Genomic DNA, 24,511 nt, shown 5'->3' with positions numbered 1-24,511 from the left:
GCACTTTTCATTTTAAACGTTTGACGCCCACACTAATTTGCAGTTTATGAAGCTACGTTACTCAACGCGGCCAATCTCCACACGGCAACTAAACAATGGACGAGCTTAGACTTATAGTTTAACTTGCGCGCCCGCGGTAGCCAGATCTTCGCGATTTTATAAAAACTGAAAGTCCATGTACATGCTCCTATAGCTTGGCCAATTCGTTCTTAATACTCCCGATGGTCCACGCGGGCCGGGAGGTGATTAGCGATGCACGACTTCTCACTCACGCAGTCCTTTCCTCAACATATTAAAATGAAAAATCAAGTTCCCAAGCACTAATCACCTATCATGCCAGTCCATAGTTGCATACCATATAGTACCGTACTTGGCATGCGAAACATTAAATCTACACTTAATATTATAAAGCTGAAGAGTTTTTTTGTTTGTTTGTTTGAACGCGCTAATCTCAGAAACTACTTTTCCGATTTGATAAATTCTTTCATTGTTAGATAGCCCATTTATCGCCTTATATGCCTATATTATCCTTATATTCCTACGAGAACGGGAACCACGGCGTTAGCTAGTTTTATAATACATCGAAGGTCTGGCCACACAGTTTCTTAGAGCATACCTAATAGCAGTTTAGGACGGCCAGACATTTTGCAACAAACGCGTTTGTATATACCTTAATACAAAGACGTGATTGTCGATTTAAGACATTGTAGTTTTCAATGCTTTGTCAATTGACCTTAATTTGTAGCCAATTTCAACAATGTATAACTTTATTTAGCTATTTTCCACGAAAAGCTGATATATCTACAATTTTATACAGTTATATTCACGGTATCAGTCAATTGACCGCCCTACAGGTGAATCGTGACAACAATCACCGATTATTAACAAAGAACACCATATTAATAATAGCTACGGTAACATAATGCACTATTAATAGTATCTACACAATCGAAATTGCACAACAATTGCCTATAATTTGATAATAGTGTTACGAACGTTTAAAATAATGTTAAGCGGTCGTGCCTTGCATACTTTAACCGTTAGCCAAAGCCAAAAGTTATTCTTAATTTATCCGTAACTTCGTCCGGAATAAAATCGGTGTAAGCTTTTGTTGTGACCATTTTTGCCAAAATAATATGGGCATAGTTTTAAATCGACACCTTACTTCGAAAGGATCGAAAGAGGACTCCAAGCTGTCATGGTTCGAGAAAGAAGAATGGTTGAAGAAAGAAAGAAGAAAGAATGCTTCCAAAATTTTTGTGTGACAATCTCAGTGACCATAATATATTATAATGTTATTATGACATTATTTTATGTAATCTTTGATTGAGAAATTAGAACACTGCCCACCTTATCAATAACTACTTATAATCAAGCACCTGATACATTTATGGCATTCTTAATGGATAAATATATGCCATCGCGAATTCTATAAAGAAGAGAAGAAATTCTAGAAAGAAGAATATATTTATAAAAAAATATATCTATAAAAAAAATTTTATCCTATTGTTTTGTGCGTAGGGTTTTCGATAAAACCTCTCAGAACTTTTTCTGACGATTCTAACAATTACTATAATATTATTTCAACCGATTTACACCAAACCTGAACAATTTATTATATACCTAAATCTCTTTTGTTACTTTATCTATCGAAGGTTGAAGAGCGTACTCCAATTGTAGAAACTATTCCAAGCTATTGAGCCTGAAAGAAAATTTTTGTTACTCTATGAACATTTGATAAACCACCTGCTTTTCCGTAAATTAATTGTTATTATTTGTGTTATGATAGAATTGAGAAACTTTTAGTATTTTTGAAAAATCGGGTAAAAATCAACTAAAGTAAACTTTACTAAGAAATCGGATATCACAATTACGCCATCGAACTATTGTAAAACACCAAATTATTGTTTATATAGACGACTTTTTTGAACAAGTCCATAAAAACCTATACTCGGTACAAATAAAACTTTTCGCAATGGCGTCAAAAATCAATTCCACGGCTCATTTTTGTAAATGATGCAAGACTAATAACACCGAGACACTAGTGAAGGTCGTTTTAGTTATTATCAGCTTAGCTTGGGTCCTACATTAAATTAAAAATAAAATTCGAAATTAAAATCAAATAATAACTTTGTTTCTTTTATTTTGTCTATGTATATAATGCAAGGATTTATTGCAAAGGCTTTGTCTTGTATTTTTACCTCCAATTGCCTGTAGGTACTGTACCTACAAGCAATGGTTTTACACTTAAGGTCTTTTACATCCATGTATTCTGAAAAAGTTTTTTGTCACTCGTATATTTTTCGCGAAAAATAATAATTTGTTGTTCATTATTTAATTCACGTTTTATCTATCTAAATCCAGTTTGAAAATTTGGTACAATACTGCAAAATCCTGTAGATGGCATTGATGCAATACAACCATTATAAATACATATTATGTTATCACTTTTCTTTCTTTCTAGTGCTTACTGTAGTAAAAACTTTGAATGTCATGAACATTCAAAGTTTTTAATACAGTAAGCACTCATATCGACAAGAGATCAAACAACAACAATTGAAGAATTTCTCAACGACAGACATGCTAAAAATTAGGAACGGTTTTCATTCAGCATGATATAATAATAAATATTGCAAATGATCAAAATGAAATGTTATTATGAATATAATGTTTTAAATAACGACTGTCGAGTTTTCTGTCGGCTTTTATTTATGTGGTAGACTCACAAAATAAACTTGATTTTTAAAACTGCTAGTAAAGCCCGTTTTAAATAAGCAATGCAAATCAAATGACCTAGTCCCGTAAGCACACAGAACTAGGGCATTGTTCACAGTGGCTAATTTTGCTACTGTTCTTTATATCGGTCACAGAAGGTCAATCGGCGCCGCAAGGGGTCAAGTAGATGTTTTTGTTTCCCGATATCGCCTTATCAATAGTTCAATGACTCAGGTCTGCGGTTAGTAAAAACAACTTACGTATTGCATAAATAAACGTATATACATATTAACTCGATTGTTAATTACTTATTTAATTAGTTATGATGTGAGGAAGTATAGCAATGTAATGGCAGCGCATGCCATAACGGAAATGGGCAACGGTTTCTTATGGTAAACCAAAATGTGTGTTTGAGGTTTTTTATAATTTGTTTAAAAGATTTTGTTCCAGAGTTATAAGTGTTAGATTTTTAATTATTTAAATAATTATAAATACATAAGACAACATATAAAAACTCCTTCTTCCAGATAAATGTTTTAATCTGTACTGTTTATTAATGATTATGGTTTTATTCTGAGGTTGGTAGGGTATTGTGATATATACTCTATGAAAAAAGAGGGGAACATGGATTATGTGGCGTGAAGAAAATTTAATTAATGTATTATCCATCTACCAAAGTAACGATTTGTTTAAGAATGAGTAATAAGTTATTTGAAATACAGTTTATACATTCCAGCTTGTGTTATTTTATTCCGTTGCTTTTATCAGAAGTGAGAGTACCTACGAACACGATGTCATTACCTACATTAAAGTCGATCTACAGAAAGAAAATGTAACGGCATTTAAATGAAGTGTGAATTTGGGAAACAGTGGTTTACATTACGAGAAATGCGATAAAAATCATACGTGTGTACAACCATTAAGTATGTATACCACTGACGGCTATGGGACGCACGCCGCACTGGTCCCGGTAAAAGTATTTATGCGATGTCGGTTGTCGATGCTTACAATATCTAACAAGAATGAAGAAACGTAAACGTAACACACTTATACCATGTTGACGATATTTATGAGCAAAACAGTCAAACAGTCCAACAGCACTCATAAGAGGATATTATTTGAAAAACTGCGAGAGAACAGAGAAGAACGTGTAAATTAATAACAAAATACAAAGATGCATGTGTGGTGTTAGCTGCAGAGTTATATGAGATGGAATCCTGTTGGTTTGACGGATGAGAAATACCAATGATGTCTAAATATATTAAACTAGGTGTCTGGTGAGTTTTATTATTTTGATTAAACAGCCTCATAAATTATTCAGTTGTGACGAATATGAAATAAAATTACAAAGAATAAATAATCACTAGGTGAAACTAAGTATGGTTGATAGGTTGTCAGTTTGTCTGGCTTATTGTCAAAACATTTTTGTTAGATGACTATATCTAGGAAACCAAAATCATTTAAGTGAAAAGTACACACACACACACACACATACACACTGCTCAAGAAATTAACGTATGAAGACAGACCACTCTAGGGTTGTTAGGATGTAGGACACTGGCATAATGTAATATTGAGAAATCTTAATTATAGAACTACATTACATCCGTTGCTGACATGGGACTAAAATGAATTAACTAAAATATTGTTTTTTTTTGTGCCTGTAACTTCAAACTATACATTTGTTATATGTGAGTTTTTATGACTGAATAACATAAAAATTAAAAATATATGAAGTTTTATGTAATGGTTCAAGTATTATTTTAGGCCTTGATGTAGGTACCTGATAACAAGTTTTGAGACAGCTATTACAATATTTTCAGATAGGATTTGCTTAGATATATCATTATGTAGATTACTGTATGTACTTAATATAAATTTTTTTAAATCTTTTAAGAAATTGGATTGATAGATTTCTTGAAAAATAAATTTGTAGTTATGTTTGAATACCTATTTAACTATTCAAGCGTTGACAACATGCCTTCAGCCTATTTAGTATAGAACAGTTATTAACAATCTGCAGCAACACAGTAAATGATTCTTATCCATGAATATTATTATATTCGGCTTATCTACAAGAGTACTAAGAGATATTATGATATTCATCTTAATGAAATCTTATAATTAATTAAATTGGAGATTTTTTTTAGGGTGATATTAAAAAGTTACTTGTGTGACAATTGAGTAATAAATAATTAATTATAATAATATCATTGATCACAAATTGTCTTAGAGCCCAGTCTGTATGGACTTCAAGTAAAGAGACACAGATTGCCATAAATAGGTTGTAAAATATTTGTCTAAGACATATTTTGACAGTTTTGTGGGTGGGTGACGTTGGGCTCTCTTTTCATTAATGGTCATGTGCAGATGTATAGATTCTACATACAAGTAAATTAACCATACTATTGCTGTTGTTTTAGATTCAATCAATCAGTTTATTATTTGCAGATACACTAGTGTATTTAATCCATGTCTCATTTGTTTATTTCTAGCATTTTATTAGATTGCAACATTTTGTATAATTATGAAAATTAGTAATTATTATGGGGTTGTGGTTAGAATTATATATTCGGATGGTTACAATGATATGTGCATAAGGTTTTAACTAGGGTATACTAGTACACTAAAGGTAAAAAAAAAAAATTAGAAAATTCCTTGGCCAACATATTAAGTGGTATAGGTTTTGAATATAGATTTGTATTGGGTCCTTAGGTAGTCAGTACATTTGTGCATCTACAAAGTGCACGCCACCGAGTTGTTGGTACCTGCATGCAACTGATGGGTGGTCTGCATCAAGTATGAATCAATATAGAGACTTAAATCATTACATCAGTAAAATAATTAATGGATATAGCCAAAAAAAAAAAAAAAAAAGAAATTTAACAGAATTAAAAAAAAAAAGAATATACTAAAATTAATGAATAGGTAAAACCTCTGATAGCAAACTAGAGGTATATAACAAAGGGGGTGGTCTGGTCTAAGACAGGTTTATGCTACTATTATTACAAAAAAAGGGGTAGTCTGAAGATAATTATACAATACATAGTCAAATATCATCTTTTCTTATCTAGTGATAACTACTAGGATTGGATTACATACTAAAATTATTACAATCATAAATCGCAATATTTTCAAGAAGTCTTTATTATCATTAAAAAAAAAAAACATTTCTTTAAGAGAAAGAGTCTTTTGTCTGAATTAAAGTAAATTGATAGATAATAGACATGTTTAACATTTTATTTCATTTTATGTACCGGGTCTAAGGTTCATTCAATTATAGACTGATTTTCTCTTGGATGCTAGGTATGCTAGTTATGTTAAATTAAATTATTTGTCAAACAAGTATGATATTTATCTGAACGATTAAGTGACTGAGCTATGTGATACTGTGTGAAAATATTTGATTACAGATCCGAGATGCATGGATATTGATTGATGAACATGGGATATATGAGATTCTCATGATAATCATTGGGTTGAACACAGCCCTATTCGACAGTTGACCCAAATCACAAAGATGAGAGAAGTTACACTATGTATTGATAACACACGATTTAAATTTAGTATTTTTTATTTATGATATGATGATATTATAATTATGTATTATATTGAGAGTTATTAGTTTTGATATCATATGTACATATATTTTAAATATTTGCTCACATCCATGATGTTATTCATTAATTATGACTTACTGATGACGATTTGTGTTTTGGTAAAATTTTAATATAAGGATAGATGTATTACACAGGCCGACACGATTTTTGTTGTCCAAGATATAATTATTTTTTTTCTACTGATTTTGTAGTGCTGATTACGAAATCAGACCTAATTTTATCATATCACATCAGATTTTTAGTAAAATTAATATATTCGCTAGTTTTGATTTTTCAGTGAAATTTTCGAGTTTTGGCACTCTTTCTTTGAATTAAGCAACCTCTCATGAGAAATTACTTCAGTTATAACAACGACACACCTATTTGTAACGCGTTTCGTGGAAATAAGCTGTTATAGTGCCTTTGTTAAAAAAATATATATATATATTTTAGTTAATGGTTTTTTTTGTTGTTGGAAAACGTCTGATAAACATAACGTCTTCTATAAAGTGTCACAATAGTCCAGATATATTTTGTTACATTTGTTGAAACTTTATGATTCTAAGCAAAAACTGAAAAATTTGTGGAAAATATGTATAGTAAATATGTAGCTTATTTTGACTTCAAAATACAAATAAAATCGTGGACTCTGCAGTTTGTACTAATCGTGTTGAACAATTAAGGCAGTGGACACTGGACATACAGCAAAAGACAATCTCTACCTTTTGGTACTACCTATGATATAGTGAAAGCAAGACAATCATACAGATATTGTTATTTTTGCTGTATGTTAGAAGCTTTTAAAGTAAAATTTGTTTTCCTTTTTGTAAAAAAAAATTGATGTGATAGAGTAATTGTGCAGGTATTTTTGTGTTCAAAATACTATAAATTACTGATAATTTTTACTGAAATCAAAACAACGTTCAAAAAGTATTCATTTGTCGGCCGGTGTTATCGATAATATTTTAGACAGTATTATAGTATAGTAGTGTTATGACGACTAATATACCGTTATTTGTTTTGTGAATGATTATGGATATATTTGTTGTATAATAATTTCTCTATTGATTATTACACAGCAAAATAAAATAAATAAATAAATATAAAAAGATTCCAACGAATTGATAAACTCCTTTTTTTTGAAGTCGTTTAAAAATGTATGTATATGTATTTATATCTGATTTTATATTTTGATTATCTTCTATCACATGTCATCTGGAAGTCTAACACGATCATGAAGTCCTGTAACTATATTAGTTCTGAACTTGATGGTGAGGGGTTCGGTGCAGATGCAACACATCATCTGGAAGTCTAACACGATCACAAAGTCCTGTAACTTTACTAGTTCTTGACTTGGTGGTGAGGGGTTCGGTGCAGATGTCACACATCATCTGGAAGTCTAACACGATCACAAAGTCCTGTAACTTTACTAGTTCTTGACTTGGTGGTGAGGGGTTCGGTGCAGATGTCACACATCATCTGGAAGTCTAACACGATCACAAAGTCCTGTAATTTTACTAGTTCTGGACTTGGTGGTGAGGGGTTCGGTGCAGATGTCACACATCATCTGGAAGTCTAACACGATCACAAAGTCCTGTAACTTTACTAGTTCTGGACTGGGTGGTGAGGGGTTCGGTGCAGATGCCATTAATCGATGATGACGAATTTGACAAATATAAATAATGTTTTGAAATGATGAAAATAGATAAGTTGATTGACAAAAGCTTCACATGAACATTATGTTTATTTATAATATGTATCACTCTTATTCTTATTTAACATTTTTATGATAAAAGTATATAGAAGAAATCAAGAATTTCATTATAGTTTCATTGGATTCTTTTAAATAACTTATGGGATGCTGTGTGATAATTAATTATAAAATTTTATTGTTAACATTGTTCTATTTATAGTTGATATTATAGTAATGTCATAATTTCATGATATTCTTGTGTTGTTTGGGGACAAACTTTTAGTAAGGATGGCCGAATATTAGAAGATAAAGACATTACATTTGTAAATATTACATATCGTCTATGTACTTAATGCTTTAAATTAATCTACTACTCTGTCTAAGTTAATTACAATATTTAATAAGTCTCTGTCTAGAGTAAAGCTCCCTCTTGTCATCTGGAAGCTCAGACAAATATTAGAAGATAAAGACATTACATTTGTAAATATTACATATTGTCTATGTACTTAATGCTTTAAATTAATCTACTACTCTGTCTAAGTTAATTACAATATTTAATAAGTCTCTGTCTAGAGTAAAGCTCCCTCTTGTCATCTAGAAGCTCAGACAAATATTAGAAGATAAAGACATTACATTTGTAAATATTACATATCGTCTATGTACTTAATGCTTTAAATTAATCTACTACTCTGTCTAAGTTAATTACAATATTTAATAAGTCTCTGTCTAGAGTAAAGCTCCCTCTTGTCATCTGGAAGCTCAGACAAATATTAGAAGATAAAGACATTACATTTGTAAATATTACATATCGTCTATGTATTTATTGCTTTAAATTAATCTACTACTCTGTCTAAGTAATTACAATATTTAATAAGTCTCTGTCTAGAGTAAAGTTCCCTCTTGTCATCTGGAAGCTCAGACATACATAAGACCTACCTCGCTAGATGTTGTTTTTCGTCAAAGTACATGATTTACTTGTATGATCTAATGCGATTATAAGAACTGTCTCTGTAGAATCGAGGTTTCATAGTTATAACTTTATATTAACATAACTTTTAGTTTAGTTTAGGAATGACAAAATGACAGACAATTTTGTCATGAATTTGGGTAATTGGACTGAATCTGGAAGTGATTAAAGATTGAATTTATTTCAAATTTGTAAAAACAAGAATTAACATACCAGTTTAACTGAATTTAAGTGTTTGGATTTTTATCAATAGAATCACTATCAAAATCTGTATAGGTCTGTATTCACAATTTGTAAATATTGAATGAGAAATCTGTTAAACTATAATTATATAATTCTTAAAGAATAATTAAATGTATTGTAGGGTGTTTCAACATATTGTTAAATCAAGGTTTAAAATTAGAAAATATCTGTAATGACAAAATTGAATTTTACTACTTGTAAATCAGTGAATTTAGCAAGTAGTAATAATAATAGATTAATTGGGACTCACTTTTGTTATAATTAGAAATTATTGGAGAATTAATGAGTTGTGGTAATAAACATAAATTAAAATTTTAAATACTATGAGACATAGTTCAGTGAATCTTTATAATAATGTAATGTTAGAATTTATTTGTGTTTACAAAGTTTGAGGACAAACTTGTAGTCAGTATGGCCGAATGTTAGATTTTTAATTATTTAAATAATTATAAATACATAAGACAACATATAAAAACTCCTTCTTCCAGATAAATGTTTTAATCTGTACTGTTTATTAATGATTATGGTTTTATTCTGAGGTTGGTAGGGTATTGTGATATATACTCTATGAAAAAAGAGGGGAACATGGATTATGTGGCGTGAAGAAAATTTAATTAATGTATTATCCATCTACCAAAGTAACGATTTGTTTAAGAATGAGTAATAAGTTATTTGAAATACAGTTTATACATTCCAGCTTGTGTTATTTTATTCCGTTGCTTTTATAAGTTTTATTGATGGGCCGCTTTCAAAAGAAACCTTACACATAATCTATATCGGCTAATAGCATGTTTGGAAAGAAATGAGTCATTATATAATGTTTTTTAGGAATTTGAGCTGACTGAACTGCAGGCTAATTTAACTTTGACGTATGTTAGTTGGCATATACGAAATTGAGAATCTATGTAACAAATGTAATCCGATCCCTACTGACAACTTTTTGTGGGTATTACACAGTAGGTACCTACTCATAGGTAGACATTTCGCTGTTGATTTAATGTTAATTTTAATAGGTTGTTAATAAAGACCAAATAAGTGAGTAGGTATTTTACGATGAGTTCATTAAAGCTGCTAATTTATTAGCTAACAGTATTGATTATTAAAGACATAATGTTGTATATCTTGTGTTAATTATGTTCAGACAAGATGCTCAATTGGTCAGCTGATAGCTATCTGGTAATTTGTATATGTGCAGTGTTAGTCGTAACTCGATAGTAGGTACTCTGTTTAACTTTGATGAAATAATATTACAACAACTTAGGTAGCAACAGTTAATCCACACAATGATAACTTCCAGGCAAAAAAAGATGAATTTGTTTTAAATCGACACCTTAGTTTGAAAGGGTAATAATGAGCCGAAAGAGCATTGCAAGCTGTAGTCATGGTTCTAGAAAGAAGAAGAAACAAAATGGAATAATGCTTCCAAAATTTTTGATTGGCAATCTCAGCGACCATAATTTTATATAATGTAAGATCTTAGACTAATGACCTTATAGACCCGTAACACCTATCAATTTACTACGTGAGCGTAAGAGCTAAGCTAATTACCCTGCGCCGACACGCACACAAGCGTACTTATCGTACCGTAGTGACGCGTCAAGGGCTCCCATTTCGGGGCACATAAAACAACTTACGAATTCTGTGAATACTATCTGTTATAAATCTATGAGTAAGACGTTATTTCATATATTCTTTTGTTGAAAAATTAGAACACTACCCACCTCATCAATAACTACTTATTATTAAGCAGCTGACACATCTATGGCATCTTTTGGCATGTTACATAAAGGGTTACGTTCTTTTTTTGAGATATGGAATTCAAAAAAAGAATAAAGTCGCCGAAAATATGTTTACCTATAAAAATAAAACTAACTGTAGGTATATAAAATTTCGAAAAGACACAGTCATGTCTGATTTTTTTTATTTCCAGGAATTAAAAGAAAACCAATTATTATCCAAACCAGTGTATAATTTCTAAAAGCCTATGTAAGCCTTCAAAAATTACTAAAATTATTTATATATAAAGCTGAAGAGTGTATTTGTTTCTATGCTTAAACGCGCTAATCTCAGAAACTACTGGTCCGATTTGTAAAATTCTTTCAGTGTTAGATAGCCCATTCATCGAGGAAGGCTACAGGATATATTTTATCCCCGTATTCCTACGGGAACGGAAACCACGCGGCGTCATCTAGATCAAATAATAATAAGATCTTACCTGAGCAACAGCAACAAGAAACAAGGCGAGTGTTGCGAACACCCAAAAATACTGCCTGCGTCCCGACATGTCGACACTTGTGCACTGGATACAGTCAGATTGACATCACTATTGTGTGCGTGAGAACTTGCAACAGCCCGCAACTTAACAATGTGCTCAGATGCAAGATTTGACTTTAATACCGAATAAATTGCGCTGTAATCAAATTAACTGGTTATTTTTCCTCAAACGTAAATTCCTTAAATAGGCATATAACAAGCTCTTTTGTTGTTTGTTTTGAAGAATATTGTAAAGGTAGTGAATTATTTGTTACTAGCTAGTACATGACCTGATGACCTATACCTAACCTAACAATTAGGGTCTGTCCTAAAGTACCTATACCTAAGCTAACATAACAATTAGGAGCTGCATACAAATGTTTGTTTTTTTTATTGGTTTACTAAACTGGCACAATGACTTAACCTAACATATATTAAAAATAGCTTCTATTCATCCTCATGTAATTGTGCCTCCTTGAAGCAAACACGAAATGCTTACATTGGGTACATAACACAAAATATTAACCTACTCTATACAAAAAGAAAAATGACAAACAAATAAAAAGATGAAGAAAAAATAAATGTGAAGAAGTAATCGATCAATAATATTTAAGAAAACCTAGCCTTAATTCTACTAATTAAAGATTACACCATTTTAGTAACTACTTAGCACTGAAGATTCTATTAAGCTGAGCGGTACGGAGCTTCTTGGTGATACATACAATCATACATTGTGTAGATTATGATGAGTGCAACAGTGAATTAGATTATTTACTAGGTTAGTTGTAAAAGAAATAAAAAAGAGGATTCTATGGTGTAACAGGGTTTCTTGGTTCGGTATTTTTAAACTCTGTTTCCTTTATTTGACCACATCTCATCTGATAAGTGTCAACATGCAATTTAAGTTGGTAGCGAGTTTAATTAAAAGAATTGCAAGTCTCATATATACTCATATACCTCGTAAAACATTGCGGTACGTGGCTCAACGAAAGACTTTTTTTTTAATTTATTATAATCTCACTTGTGTGATCGTGAATCGTTTGGCGGTACGTCTTTGCCGGTAGGGTGGTAACTAGCCACGGCCGAAGCCTCCCACCAGCCAGAAAACGTCACCAAATTTGCATTTGCATGAACTGAAAATCGAACTTAGAATTTTTTGAATATTTTTAAGTGCAACGACCCGGAATTAAACATAGGTTCTCTCAAATTTAACCTGTCAAAGCTTAGACTTTAAATGAAATGCTACCACTACAGACGTCATAAGAGGCTTTTAATATTGACCAGGAGCTATGGCTTAACGAGCTCGTCAAGGCACGGACCCCACCAAAAACTTCTCAACTCCGAGTTGCTATTGAGAATTCCTTGGAGAGATAACATTTAACAAATTTTATCATAGCCAGGACCCATTACTACCAATACCAGGACCAGGTGTTTGGTGTTTATTATATACTATTGTATTTAGTATTATATTTAAGTCGATACTAAGTACATATTTACGTGAATGTAAAATTCAATAAAAAAATTAACAAACAGGATTTTTAAAACATTCAAAAACACACGTGAAAAATTCGTTATTAATGTGTATATATTTTGTGAATGTAAAATTCAATAAAAAAAATTACAAACAGGATTTTTAAAATATTCAAAAACACACGTGAAAATTTCGTTATAAATGTGTAAAAACGTTTATTATTGCGGATTAAATACAATCAAAGTAATAAAAACGCTGCGAGATCCATGTCCATGTCATAAAGTTCGAGCGAAATGGTCAGTTGTCTGGTCCGAATGTTAATTAAGTATAAATTCAAATGACTTGAAGATAAAATTTAATACTAATAATTATAAAATCCATGCTCTAAGAAACCGGCTGTGTTGTAAAAGCTAGTAACAATAATATTAAATCGCTATATTTACTCGTATAGTTTGCGAAACAGTTCGCGGATGAATTATTATAGTTCATTCAAAACCATGCTATTTACATTATTAAAATTGACCTAATTTAGGATCAACCTTGAATATATAATTCTTAAATGAATCACCTGGTAAAGTTAATTATATGACTATTTAAATTAAATTATGAATCACAGATATATTTAACATAATAACAATAGAATTAAAATCAAATTAAATTATAATTTCAATTCAATTATATATTTATAGGCTTATTTAAATTTTTTACAACAAGTGTCACTAGGGATGAATATCATCGACTAATAATAATAAATTATTTTAATTAAAATAAATGTTTGAGTATTTATTTGTAAATAAGATATCGACTATCGATATTGATGAACCCGCACATTCACTCTTCACCTTTGGATAAACTTTAAAGTTTTTCCAAAAGCTTAAATGTTAGCACAAATATTTCTAAAACTGCAGAATATTAACAACAATGTACCTAAGTAACTTATTGAAAGTTGAAAGTAGAACCTTTACAATATTCTTTTAAAATAAAATATGCGTTATCGATGTTTTGTGGTCGATTTTATCGATGTTTTCGCGACGCGTATTCCACTGAGCGCGTTTCGTTCGAGACTAAGTGGTCGATAGTCTATTCGGATTCACTTCACTACCGCGCCAGGCTTTTGATCCCTACTTCACTCACGTCCTTGAACGTACTACAATACCTAGCGAGACATTCGGTCATGGATGGTACCGGTTCACCCGCTGAGTCGCTTCGGAACCCAAATGAGTACAGTATGAAAGCGTCATATAAACAGAGCACTGATGTTCATTTAACTATACAGCTGCTATTACACGCATTCATTGTTTGCATACATACATTTACATTGTTTCTTGTATGTACTCATCAATTACAATCAATCAATAATAAATTAATTATTAATTAATGAACTGACTTCCGCAATAATTAATGAATATTTATGCATAATATTTAGTATAATATTCCGAAAGGTACCAAGTTAGTGAATGAGATACCCTTAAATTACTGAAAATTTTAAAGCAGTTTACAGTTAGAAAATATGCTCACTCTATACTTACTACTTGTACTGCTGTTCTAAAATGTTATTTTGTAAATTTTAATATCCAGTGTTCTTTTTACATGGCACGGGACATTTCTACAATTAAGTAAAGTAAATACTATAGTATTTTATGTTCGCGGATATTTAAAAACTTGATTAGTCAGATACTCATCGGTTTATGGATAGTTTTTCAATTTATGACTGCATATTAAGTTATTTCGTTAATATAACATTAAAATTCATATTTCTAGAATATAAATATTTTTCTCTACATAGATAAAAAACAATGGAATGCCGAAATTCCTTAGAATGCGACCAACTTCCTCGTTGAACCATTGCGTTGGCCATTGTTGTTAACCTAGCGGATTCAGATCGTGAAGTCCTGAATTCAAGTCCTGGGCCGGGCATTGAAACATTCTCCCTAGAAATTCTCATCCCGGAGTTGAGAAACTAAGGACACGTGCTTCTAAGAACACGCCAATCCATCAAAAGGATTATCATTAATATCTGATACTGATCAAGAGCCGTGATAGCCCTGTGGCCTCTGCCTCCGATTCCGGAGGGTATAGGTTCGAAGCCGATCTGGGGCATTCACCTTTTCAGTGTGCATTTTAAGACATCATACGTCTCAAACAGTGAAGGTAAAACATCGTGTGAAAACCTGCATATACTACTTAGAATTTTCTAAATTCTCTACGTGTGTGAAGTCTGCCAATCCGCATTGGGCCAGCGTTGTGGACTATAGCCTAACACCTCTCATTCTGAGAGGAGATCCGTGCTCAACAGTGAGCCGAATTTGGATTGTCAATGATGATGATGATGAGTGATCGAAGCTAGGTTAACCACTGGACCAAAGACGCAGTTAATAGTGGGCGGTAATATAACGAAGGTCTATGTACATAAATAGGTATGGGATGCCATAATTGCCATAAAGAATGTTTGATGGTTTCTAACACGAATTATTGCCACTCAATTATATTTTATTATGTATCATTACGTACAAGCTTGTTTACTTATATGGTGAGGCATCCCATCGGCTAGTTTATGGGACGGGTGGGTTGTGTCTATGAAATTGATTACATCTTTAGAAGCATGTGTTTATTAACACTATAACTGTCTTCACTAAATTAATGAGGAGCGAAATTAGCTTTTAGGGTTCAGGCTGAGAATTTAGAAGAAAATGTAGCACTGTACTTCATAGCTCGACAGTCTATGGTCTATGGTTTGTTTTGACGATGGACGACCTCTGCTTCTTGACTTTGGAAGGACTTCCAAAGTCCTTTAAAAGACCTTTTAGCGACTCTATGTGACTCACTTGATGTCATCTCCTCTCGCTTGATGATGGTAGGGATCGACCATCGCTGCACTTCCGGTGTTAGGTAACCATCCAGCACTTGAGGACCCCAACGTCCATAGGCTCTTCGAACTCTGTGCCCCGCCCATTGCCACGTCAGCTTCATGACTTGAGCTCCGGCCTTTGGTTCTTCTGTAAATCTCCTCACGATTCAATCACGCAGTAAAACTCCAAACATATCTCGTTCTATCACCCACTGTTGGGCTCTGAGCCTTCTTAGGAGCCCCATAGTTAGCGACCAAGTCTTGGAACCATAGATTACTTGGAAACATGCACTGTTTGAAGATTTTTGGATTAAGTTACTGAGGAATTTTCGTACCACTGATGCAATTTAAATTAGGTTTGTAAGTAGGTAATTTCAATTGTAATTTTTAATTATTTGCTTTACGTATGACGTAAGTAGGTAAGTAGATAATGTCGCCAGCACATTGCCTGGTAGGTGTAGCTGCTGCTAATGCGTAGATCGTATTAGACACGTGGGAACCCTCATTACTATACATTTTATTACCGACGCGTTATGCGACTTACGTGAACTTTACTACACATTATCTGCAGTTGCGCGACCTGCGGCGAATGTGTGAATACTGCATAATATGCAATACATTACCATACTGAATAAAGATTAATCACCATTGCGTTCATTATAAAAAAATATCACTTCTTGCTTATGTTATAAAGGCTTTTTTTTATTTTTAACTCTGGGATATGCTTTTACGCATTCCGATTGTAGATTGAAATGACAAAGCTGCATACTCTACGGCAGGGTATGTGGGACTCGCTGACTGACCAAAATACCTGCTAAAACGTTTTAAACGTTTAAGTAAGCTCTTGATTCAGGTCCTCAATAACTCCACGTTTTGGCATATATTTTCAGTCCTTCTCTAGGGAGCCTTAAACATGAAAAATCCCCTTCTATTACAAGCTAAGCATCTTATTTAGTGTTTTCTGTTCTGTGTCCATACTATTACTCCATTCAAAGCATGCTTTTATTGACTTCCAAAAAAAGAGGATGTTATCAATTCAAAAAATATTCAATATTCATAAAACAAATCCTTTATTATGCTTACTTAATTCTATAAAAATCTATTTTGTATGTAAGCAGTAAATTGCTTTTTTTTTATTTTTACGTTTGCGATTTTAACTACATAGTAGCGGAAGCTCGCGTAGGTTTAGATTTTTTTTACTTAGTTTAGTTAAAGTATGTTTATATGTTTATCCAGGAATTCGCTGAATGAGTGCGGAATCGTGATTTTTAGAAGTCCCTACAAAAGGCCAGTAGACATCCACCAGGAGGTAGGATGATTGATGATGATGATGATCATAGCATATTATTTTTTTTAAACAACCAAACCACATTACGGATAAACTTGAACATGTAAGAGCCGTGATAGCCCAATGGATATGACCTCTGCTTCCGATTCCAGAGGGTGTGGCTTCGAATCCGGTCCGGGGTACGTCCAACTTTTCAGTTGTGTGCATTTTAATAAATCACGTGTCTCAAACGGTGAAGAAAAATATTGTGAAGTAACCTACATACCAGAGAATTTTCTTAATTCTCTGCGTGTGAAGTCTGCCAATCCGCATTGGGCCAGCGTGGTGGACTATTGGCCTAACCTCTATCATTCTGAGTCGAGACTCGAGCTCAACAGTGAGTCGAATATGGGTTGATAATGATGATGATGAACATGTTAAACAATGCTTTTTGTTGGTCGCTGTAAATGACATAAATGTAGATCAAGACCACTTCAAGGATATATCTATACACTAAGATCTAGTACTTGACACTGATGACTCGAGTTGTATGGAATTCGTCGACGAACTGTACCCCGTACCTACTTATTATTGTTTCTTATCGCTTACTATCAGGGCTGCTTCTGTCTGCATGGAAAATGTAATATTTTAGACTTCTCACTAAGCTGAAACTCTCGTTGGTCCTGTCGTTAGCTTCTGTGGCTTTGAATAACGAGATCCTGAGTTCCAATCCTGATAGGTTGATCTAAGATACATTCTGTTTTCCTTTCTCAGCTCGGATGAGGAAGTTTGTCGTGTTAAGCCTTGCACTTTAAGCCATCAGACCCTATCATTATTATAAACATCTGATAGTGATTGTTAAAGAAATAAACATTTATCACCCTAAGCACGCCATACAGTAGCCTTCGTAGATTCAAAAATGCACTGCTTATCCTGAGAACGAATTACAATCCTGAATTGCGGAAATATTTTTTTTTATTGTTTAAAAGTTGATTATCCTTGACTACAATCACACATGGCAAGTGATGATGTAGTTTTAGATGGAAGCGGGCTAACTTGTAAGGAAGAGGATGAAAATCCGCACCCCTTTACACCACACCCAATAATTTTCCATATGAAAAGAGGTATCCGGTATCCCCTAACAATACCCGCTAGATGTGCAGGTAGTTACACCCTCTAAAATATCCCTCTGTCATCGCGGAGTCAATAAATTAGGAAGAATCTGATGAGGTGTGAAGTAAAAATAATTGGGAAAACTATAGTATAAAAAGACATGACACGACCAAGGTCACAAGTTCAAGGAAAACATCTTAGTTTTAAATTAGTAGAAAAAATATCTGATGTCTATCATATTAATGATTCAAGGAAGCTTCTAGACAAATGTCCATTAAATCACAACACTCAAATTCACTCGATTTAATGTTACACGAATATTTATGGATCTAAAAATGCATACATAAATTACTAATGAATGTGCACTATTAAGTCATACTTATTATTAAAGAAAATTAAGAAACTCTGGAAATTTCCAAATAGTGACTATTTTTTTATGATTAATTGTTACTTTTTGCAAGAGTGATAGCCCTGTGGCGAGGAAGTTCATAGTTCAAACATAGCTCACAAAAACTGTAAGTATCAAGGATATAGTCATTATTTAGAGTGACTCTTGGAAGTAATTTCATACTAATATTTTCATGTGTAGTTTTTGCTAAACTATATTTTTCGAGTAATTGTATACCGACTTTGTTGCTAATCGTTTTAGTTCTTCTTAATGTTTAATGTTTAACTATAAATAAAAAAATAATAAGCCTTGGCAGAGTTTGTTGTGGGCTCTTCTTGGACCAAGGCGCGTTTGGAACCCTCGTAACTTTAATTTTAAGTTTTCGAATGATTATTATCACCATTATCTTAAGTTTAATATTGTTACCTGACGTTTCGAAAGACCTTGTAAACTAAGCCTATTTGAAATAAATGAATTTTGAATTTTTTATAAAAAAGCGTGTTTATGAAATATTTTTAATGTATCTACTAAGTATTTGTGCTTCCCAGGGCTGTGAAGGTAAAACCGCGCTACCTAAACCTAGATCATTATTTTGGTTTCTCCTAATCCGGTTTAATGTAATATAATCTATACTTCCCACCTAGTACCCTTGCAACTTGTATGTAGTACCTAATACTTTAGTTAATGAATATACGTTTTTTCATTTATTCATTATCTCTACAATCTAAATCGCTTAAAGACTTTTTCAAGATTCTCGCGAAGTCATTTAATATACAACAGTATTTGTTTTGTTTTTAAATAATCCGGTTTAAATAATTCAGCAGCTTTATTTACTAGTGGACGTCCCGGTGCTTTCACCCGCATAGTTCCCGTTCCCTTTAGAATACAGAGATTAAATATAGCCTATGTTACTTGTTGATAATGCAGCTTTAATTAGTGAAAATTTTATAAAATCGGTGTTGTTTAGACGTGAAAGCGTGAAAAACAACAAACATTCCTAATTAAAATATTTACAGTCTAATGTAAAATATATTGTATAAATATATGAATATTTGCTCCTAAAAACAACCTGAATCCTCGCCGCCGAAAATTGATGGTCGTTCCTTTTTCTCGGACAGTATCACGCGCCAATTCCCCAGTACCACGCACACTAACCGCATTAAATGGCCTGTTGTCGGAGTTTCCTGACTGTGACATTTTTGCAGATAATTGGGCCAAATTGTGCAGGGATATCTTGCAATTTTGCGAGAGGATGTAATTTAAATATATTTTTTTATTTGATAATTATTGTAATTGTTATTTTAGTTAAGATAGTCAATAAGCTTTCTGTACATCAGTTTTTATGTTTAATTTTTCTTATTTTTGTCTATTTTTACTGTGGTGTTTTGTTCTTTTTAATTTTTATGTACATTTCTTTTAATTAGTGTAACTGGATTTATCCGTGCTAATTAATAATAAATAAATAAATAAATAAATATAATTTAAACAGTCAATAGTCGCTCTATAGTTAGTAAATATCTTGGACAAACTGACAAAAACCTAGTAATGAATGCAATCAGGGCCGCGTGAAGGTCGGTTGCTGATTGACAGCACCGGACCCTGATTAATGCTGTTCTGATTAGGGCTACGTTGCTCACACCGGCGACAAAATGTCGTGTCGTTTACTAAAATAAATATAAATATCCTGTCAGTATTATTGGATTTTTTGGCGGAAATAGCGTCATGCATCATCGCTGTATTTCGTTCTAAAAGATATATTATGATTGCCGGTAAAATTACTAACAAAAGAAGTTGGATTTATGCTTCAGTTAGGTCGACGCAAACATAGACTGTATTCCCTGCATGTCCTGCTTAAAGTTGCTCTTTTATAGGTGACGGTTTTCCACTTAACAATGAATGATCGTTCAGTATTTTTTCAAGGATACGTAAATCAGTTTTTCAGCGTTAAAAAAAACACAATGAAAAATGCAAATTATTGCAAGTATACCCGAAATATCTTTATAAGCTTCCACGGCATACTCTTTATACTAGCTCTTACTAATTAAGTTAACCATCGCTTCGCGTTGAAACTTTACTTTAATTTAATAAAATCACATTAAATCACATTCAGTCAAAGTTCTTTAACAAGATATCTATATAAATCGTGCGACAGATTCGTATGAAGTGTGTAGGGCGCCGCGCGGCAGCGCATCAAAAATATCAGCACAATAATTATTTGACAATCAACATCGCACTTGACATATTTACTCGAGCTTACAAATTAGAGCTTATTATATCATTATAAATAAGATGCCGCTAAATAAAAATAAATCTGAGTTGTATTTAAAATATTAGATTAGTTCTAAATTACCTACAAGTAATTTCAATAATTTGTAGTAATTACAAATAATTCAAAAAAATGTTTTTAGTTTTTAATTACCTATACAAGTGATTTCAATGATTTGTAGTAATTACAAATAATTCAAAAAAATGTTTTTATTTCTTTTTCAGAATATAGAGCAGGCGCGTTATATACTACTGGGTGAACTGCATCATCATCAGAAGGCTCACTCCACTCCATGGTTCAAGGATCTTCTCTTTTATAGGAGAGGTATGTGGAGCTGGTAGGTCACGCTAGTCCTGTGCGAGTTGGCATCCGATTAAAAATAAACTTCAGGTTATATAAATTTCTTATCTTTCTTGAAAGCGCAATCGAAATTCAGCGGAATAATATATTTTTTTTATTGTTTATGTTCTTCCGATTAAACGCATTACAAATATAATCATGACACGTGAAGTACAATAAGACAACAATAATAAAATTAACTTTAAGATATGAATACCCATAAAAATAAATAAGTAAATAATTTTTCCTCGTCGCATCCATTGGGATGCAATGACAACTGACAGCGATATTGGCCACATAATGAGTTATGTAACATCACATTACATGGTCATCTGCGTCTGACACACTGACGCACAAACGAGGGCCTGCAGCGGTCAGTCCTTCGGTAATTTATACAAGCTTAAATTAACGACAATTCAAAAAACAATTCAGGTATTTTGTATCAAATATAAAAGTGGTCAGTGTGGATGTCTAAACTTAGCATGAAACGCTGTTGTTTAGGAATCTTGTAGAATCAAGATCATGCTTCGAAAGGGTATTCTGGGGGGCATATCTACGTCTTATAAAAGAAAATTGGAATCCCATCAAAATATTGCAGCGCAATCGTTGCATGGTGAAGGAGATACGATGTCAAATTACTCCTGAGCGCAACTTCAAGGGAAAGGTACATGCCTTTTTTTGTTCTTTACGAGTTAGCCCTTGACTGCAATCTCACCTGATGGAAAGTGACGCTGCCATCTAAGATGGAAGCAGACTAACTTGTTAGGCATAGGATGAAAATGCACACTCATTCAGGCTTCTACACGATATAGTACCAGAACGCTTAATCACTTGGCGGTACGTCTTTGCCGGTAGGGTGACCTCGCCAAGTCTCGTGTCTCGTTAGAAGTCTCGTGGCTTAACCAAACGTAAAAAATAAACTTAAAAGATTGAAGTCTGCATTGTAGAAATCTGTTATATCTTAAAACCGCTTTGGTCCAAATTCCATAGTTATCTACCGTAGTATAATTTGAATCTTAAGCTTTTATAAATTTAAATTTAATAAAAATTAATTTATTTCATGTTGGGTTAATTTACACGAAATTTAGAAACGCCAGGATTCTGTTTGTAGTTACTAGTGATTCTACTGGTTCGGAAAGCAAGATCTGTTAAGAAGGCCGCAATAAACTCAGTCATAACAGTTGACAGTTACGAACATCTGGCTTTCGCAGGCCACAGACAAGCACGCCGCGCGCGTCGTGTCCAATTCAATCAACATGCCGACGGTATTCGCGATTATAATCGATTCCAGTAAACGGGTAATGAAAATGTCATTACATAAAACTTTGTAAATTATAATTTACAAAGTTTTACAAGACACTTAGTTAAATTAATAAGTAATGGTCAAAATATCAGATTAAAAATAAAGAAAACATAAATCAAAACTCGTTAACCATGCGCCCTCTGGCTTAGGACCTTCGGAAAACATCAGGACCTTAGAATAATACAGGTGGTTGTAATAATACGGAAAACTTTCTAAAAACAATTCAACAAAGTCACCAAAACGAACAGCGCAGAGGTGTTTAATTTATTTCTTAAATAAAGTTTTATTTTTATTTTATAATAAAATTATGTTTTTCACTATAGTTACATTTTAAGAAAGAGGAAAATAAGTGTTACATACTTACTATACAGGGTGCTCGGGAGTGTATTCAAAGTGTTGACGAGTCCATTTATAGGAGCCTAACTGCATAACTAATATTTTTTATCTACAATATAAAAAAAGTTAGTCAATTAGTATTCAAAATATAAATCAGCCATTATTTACACATACAGCCTATTTTATTATTCTAAACAATATATCTACTTTCTAAAGTTATCACACGATATCGATACCTTGTTCAAATTATAAATTATAATTAAGTTGCATTAATCACATCTACTGTCTACAGCTGCAGGTTGCTTAATATATTTCTTATTAAATCAAGTGGAAAAATGATCGCCCTTCGAACCTACCAGCAGTATACTTGAAAGGGTTTTAGGGTTCAAATGTAAATAAACTACTTAACTTAACTACTTCCCATTTTTATGTTATACTATATAATGCATCGAATCCAAAACTGTAGGCATGAATGAAACAGGGCCTGTATGTAGCCATGTGACACGGCGATTCTCTTTCTACAAACGCTAATGCTTCGAAAACTAAAAAAATGTATGGGAATGACAGATCCGATCGATAACTTGATCACATGACCTGTTGATAGCAAATATCATTCCTATACATTTTTGAATTTTCGAAGCGTTAGCATTTGTAAAAAGAGTATCGACGTGCCACATGGCTACAGGCTACGTTATTCAGTAACGATTATTAACACTCTACAGTGTGAGGGTAGAATTTATTTCTAAGGCACTCTGTCTTACCCCCAAGGGGTACTATATACAAACAGTACTATAGAATTCGGAACTCATTCCTCAGATATATTTTTGATCTCACACTGATGAGTCATGAAATCATCGGTACAAGAACCTCCTTTTTGAAGTCTTTTAAAAATAGCCCTTAAAGCTAAATTCACCTCTAAGCTGTTTTTGCTGAACCTTATTCCTCATACGCACTTTGAAGATCTGGAATGCCGTTCCAACATCCGTTTTCAGTCATTTTACATGAATTTATTACCATCATCAATTACCATCAAGTGTGATTGCAATCAACGTTAACTTGTTTACAATCTTTCTCGGGGAGTTCTGTAACAAAAAGAAAAAGAATTATTTCAGATAAGGACGATTATTATAAATTAGTTCCATCAACTAAAAAACACCATACGGCCATTTGTTTAAAAGCTCTGGAACCCTACATTTTAATATTTTGTAATTTATGCACGTAATAGTCACTATAACAACAGTGATTACTTTCCCAAAACAAACCGGATTACTAATCAATATATTCTAATTAACTACCAACACGTACAGTTAATATTCAAGAAAACACTCTCAAAATTAATATTCTGACAATGAAACTAGTTGGCGATGTTATAGTGGCTGTAGGACAATGTGATAAGACGCAATAATAGCGTTTGAAAGCAATGAAACTGGTCCAGACGCGGACGGGTCACGTGGTTTACTCTTTTATTTGTGCAACTGACAGTCGCCACACTTCTGTTCTTGCACAGGACATGCATTTTATTTCCTTTGATTTTTTTTTTATTTAAAAGAACCAAGATTTTAATATATTTTCCCTTTTGTTGAATCATATGAATCATGTGTGTATACCAAGTCAAGTCAAGCCAAGTCAGCCCAGTCCAAGCAAGCAACTTTACTTGCATTTTTTTTAATTTTTCAATAATTCTAAAACTTCCAACTACATTTACGAGTA

At 32.7% G+C, this 24,511-nt stretch overlaps 1 protein-coding gene across 7 annotated transcripts in view; it reads right to left on the bottom strand.

Moving 5' to 3' along the window:
- The window catches only part of LOC112044157 (uncharacterized), a 62,610-nt gene extending 48,546 nt beyond the window's left edge, over positions 1-14,064 (bottom strand). Inside the window, exons 1-2 of one of the 7 annotated variants that reach the window (XM_024079905.2) lie at positions 13,907-14,064; positions 11,433-11,627 (exon numbers count right to left, since the gene is read on the bottom strand). In XM_024079905.2, the coding sequence (XP_023935673.2) occupies positions 11,433-11,501 (69 nt within the window). In that variant the 5' untranslated portion in view covers positions 11,502-11,627; positions 13,907-14,064. Of the gene's footprint in view, positions 1-11,432; positions 11,671-13,384; positions 13,488-13,868 lie in introns of those variants that run through there. The other 6 variants (XM_024079904.2, XM_024079906.2, XM_024079907.2 and 3 more) reach the window with 6 other exon arrangements.
- Positions 14,065-24,511: the final 10,447 nt, after the last annotated feature.

Source organism: Bicyclus anynana, chromosome 13 (assembly GCF_947172395.1).
Source record: "Bicyclus anynana chromosome 13, ilBicAnyn1.1, whole genome shotgun sequence".
Taxonomy (NCBI): domain Eukaryota; kingdom Metazoa; phylum Arthropoda; class Insecta; order Lepidoptera; family Nymphalidae; genus Bicyclus; species Bicyclus anynana.
Note: the sequence above shows the minus strand (reverse complement) of the source record. Positions and strands in the feature narration are given on the sequence as shown.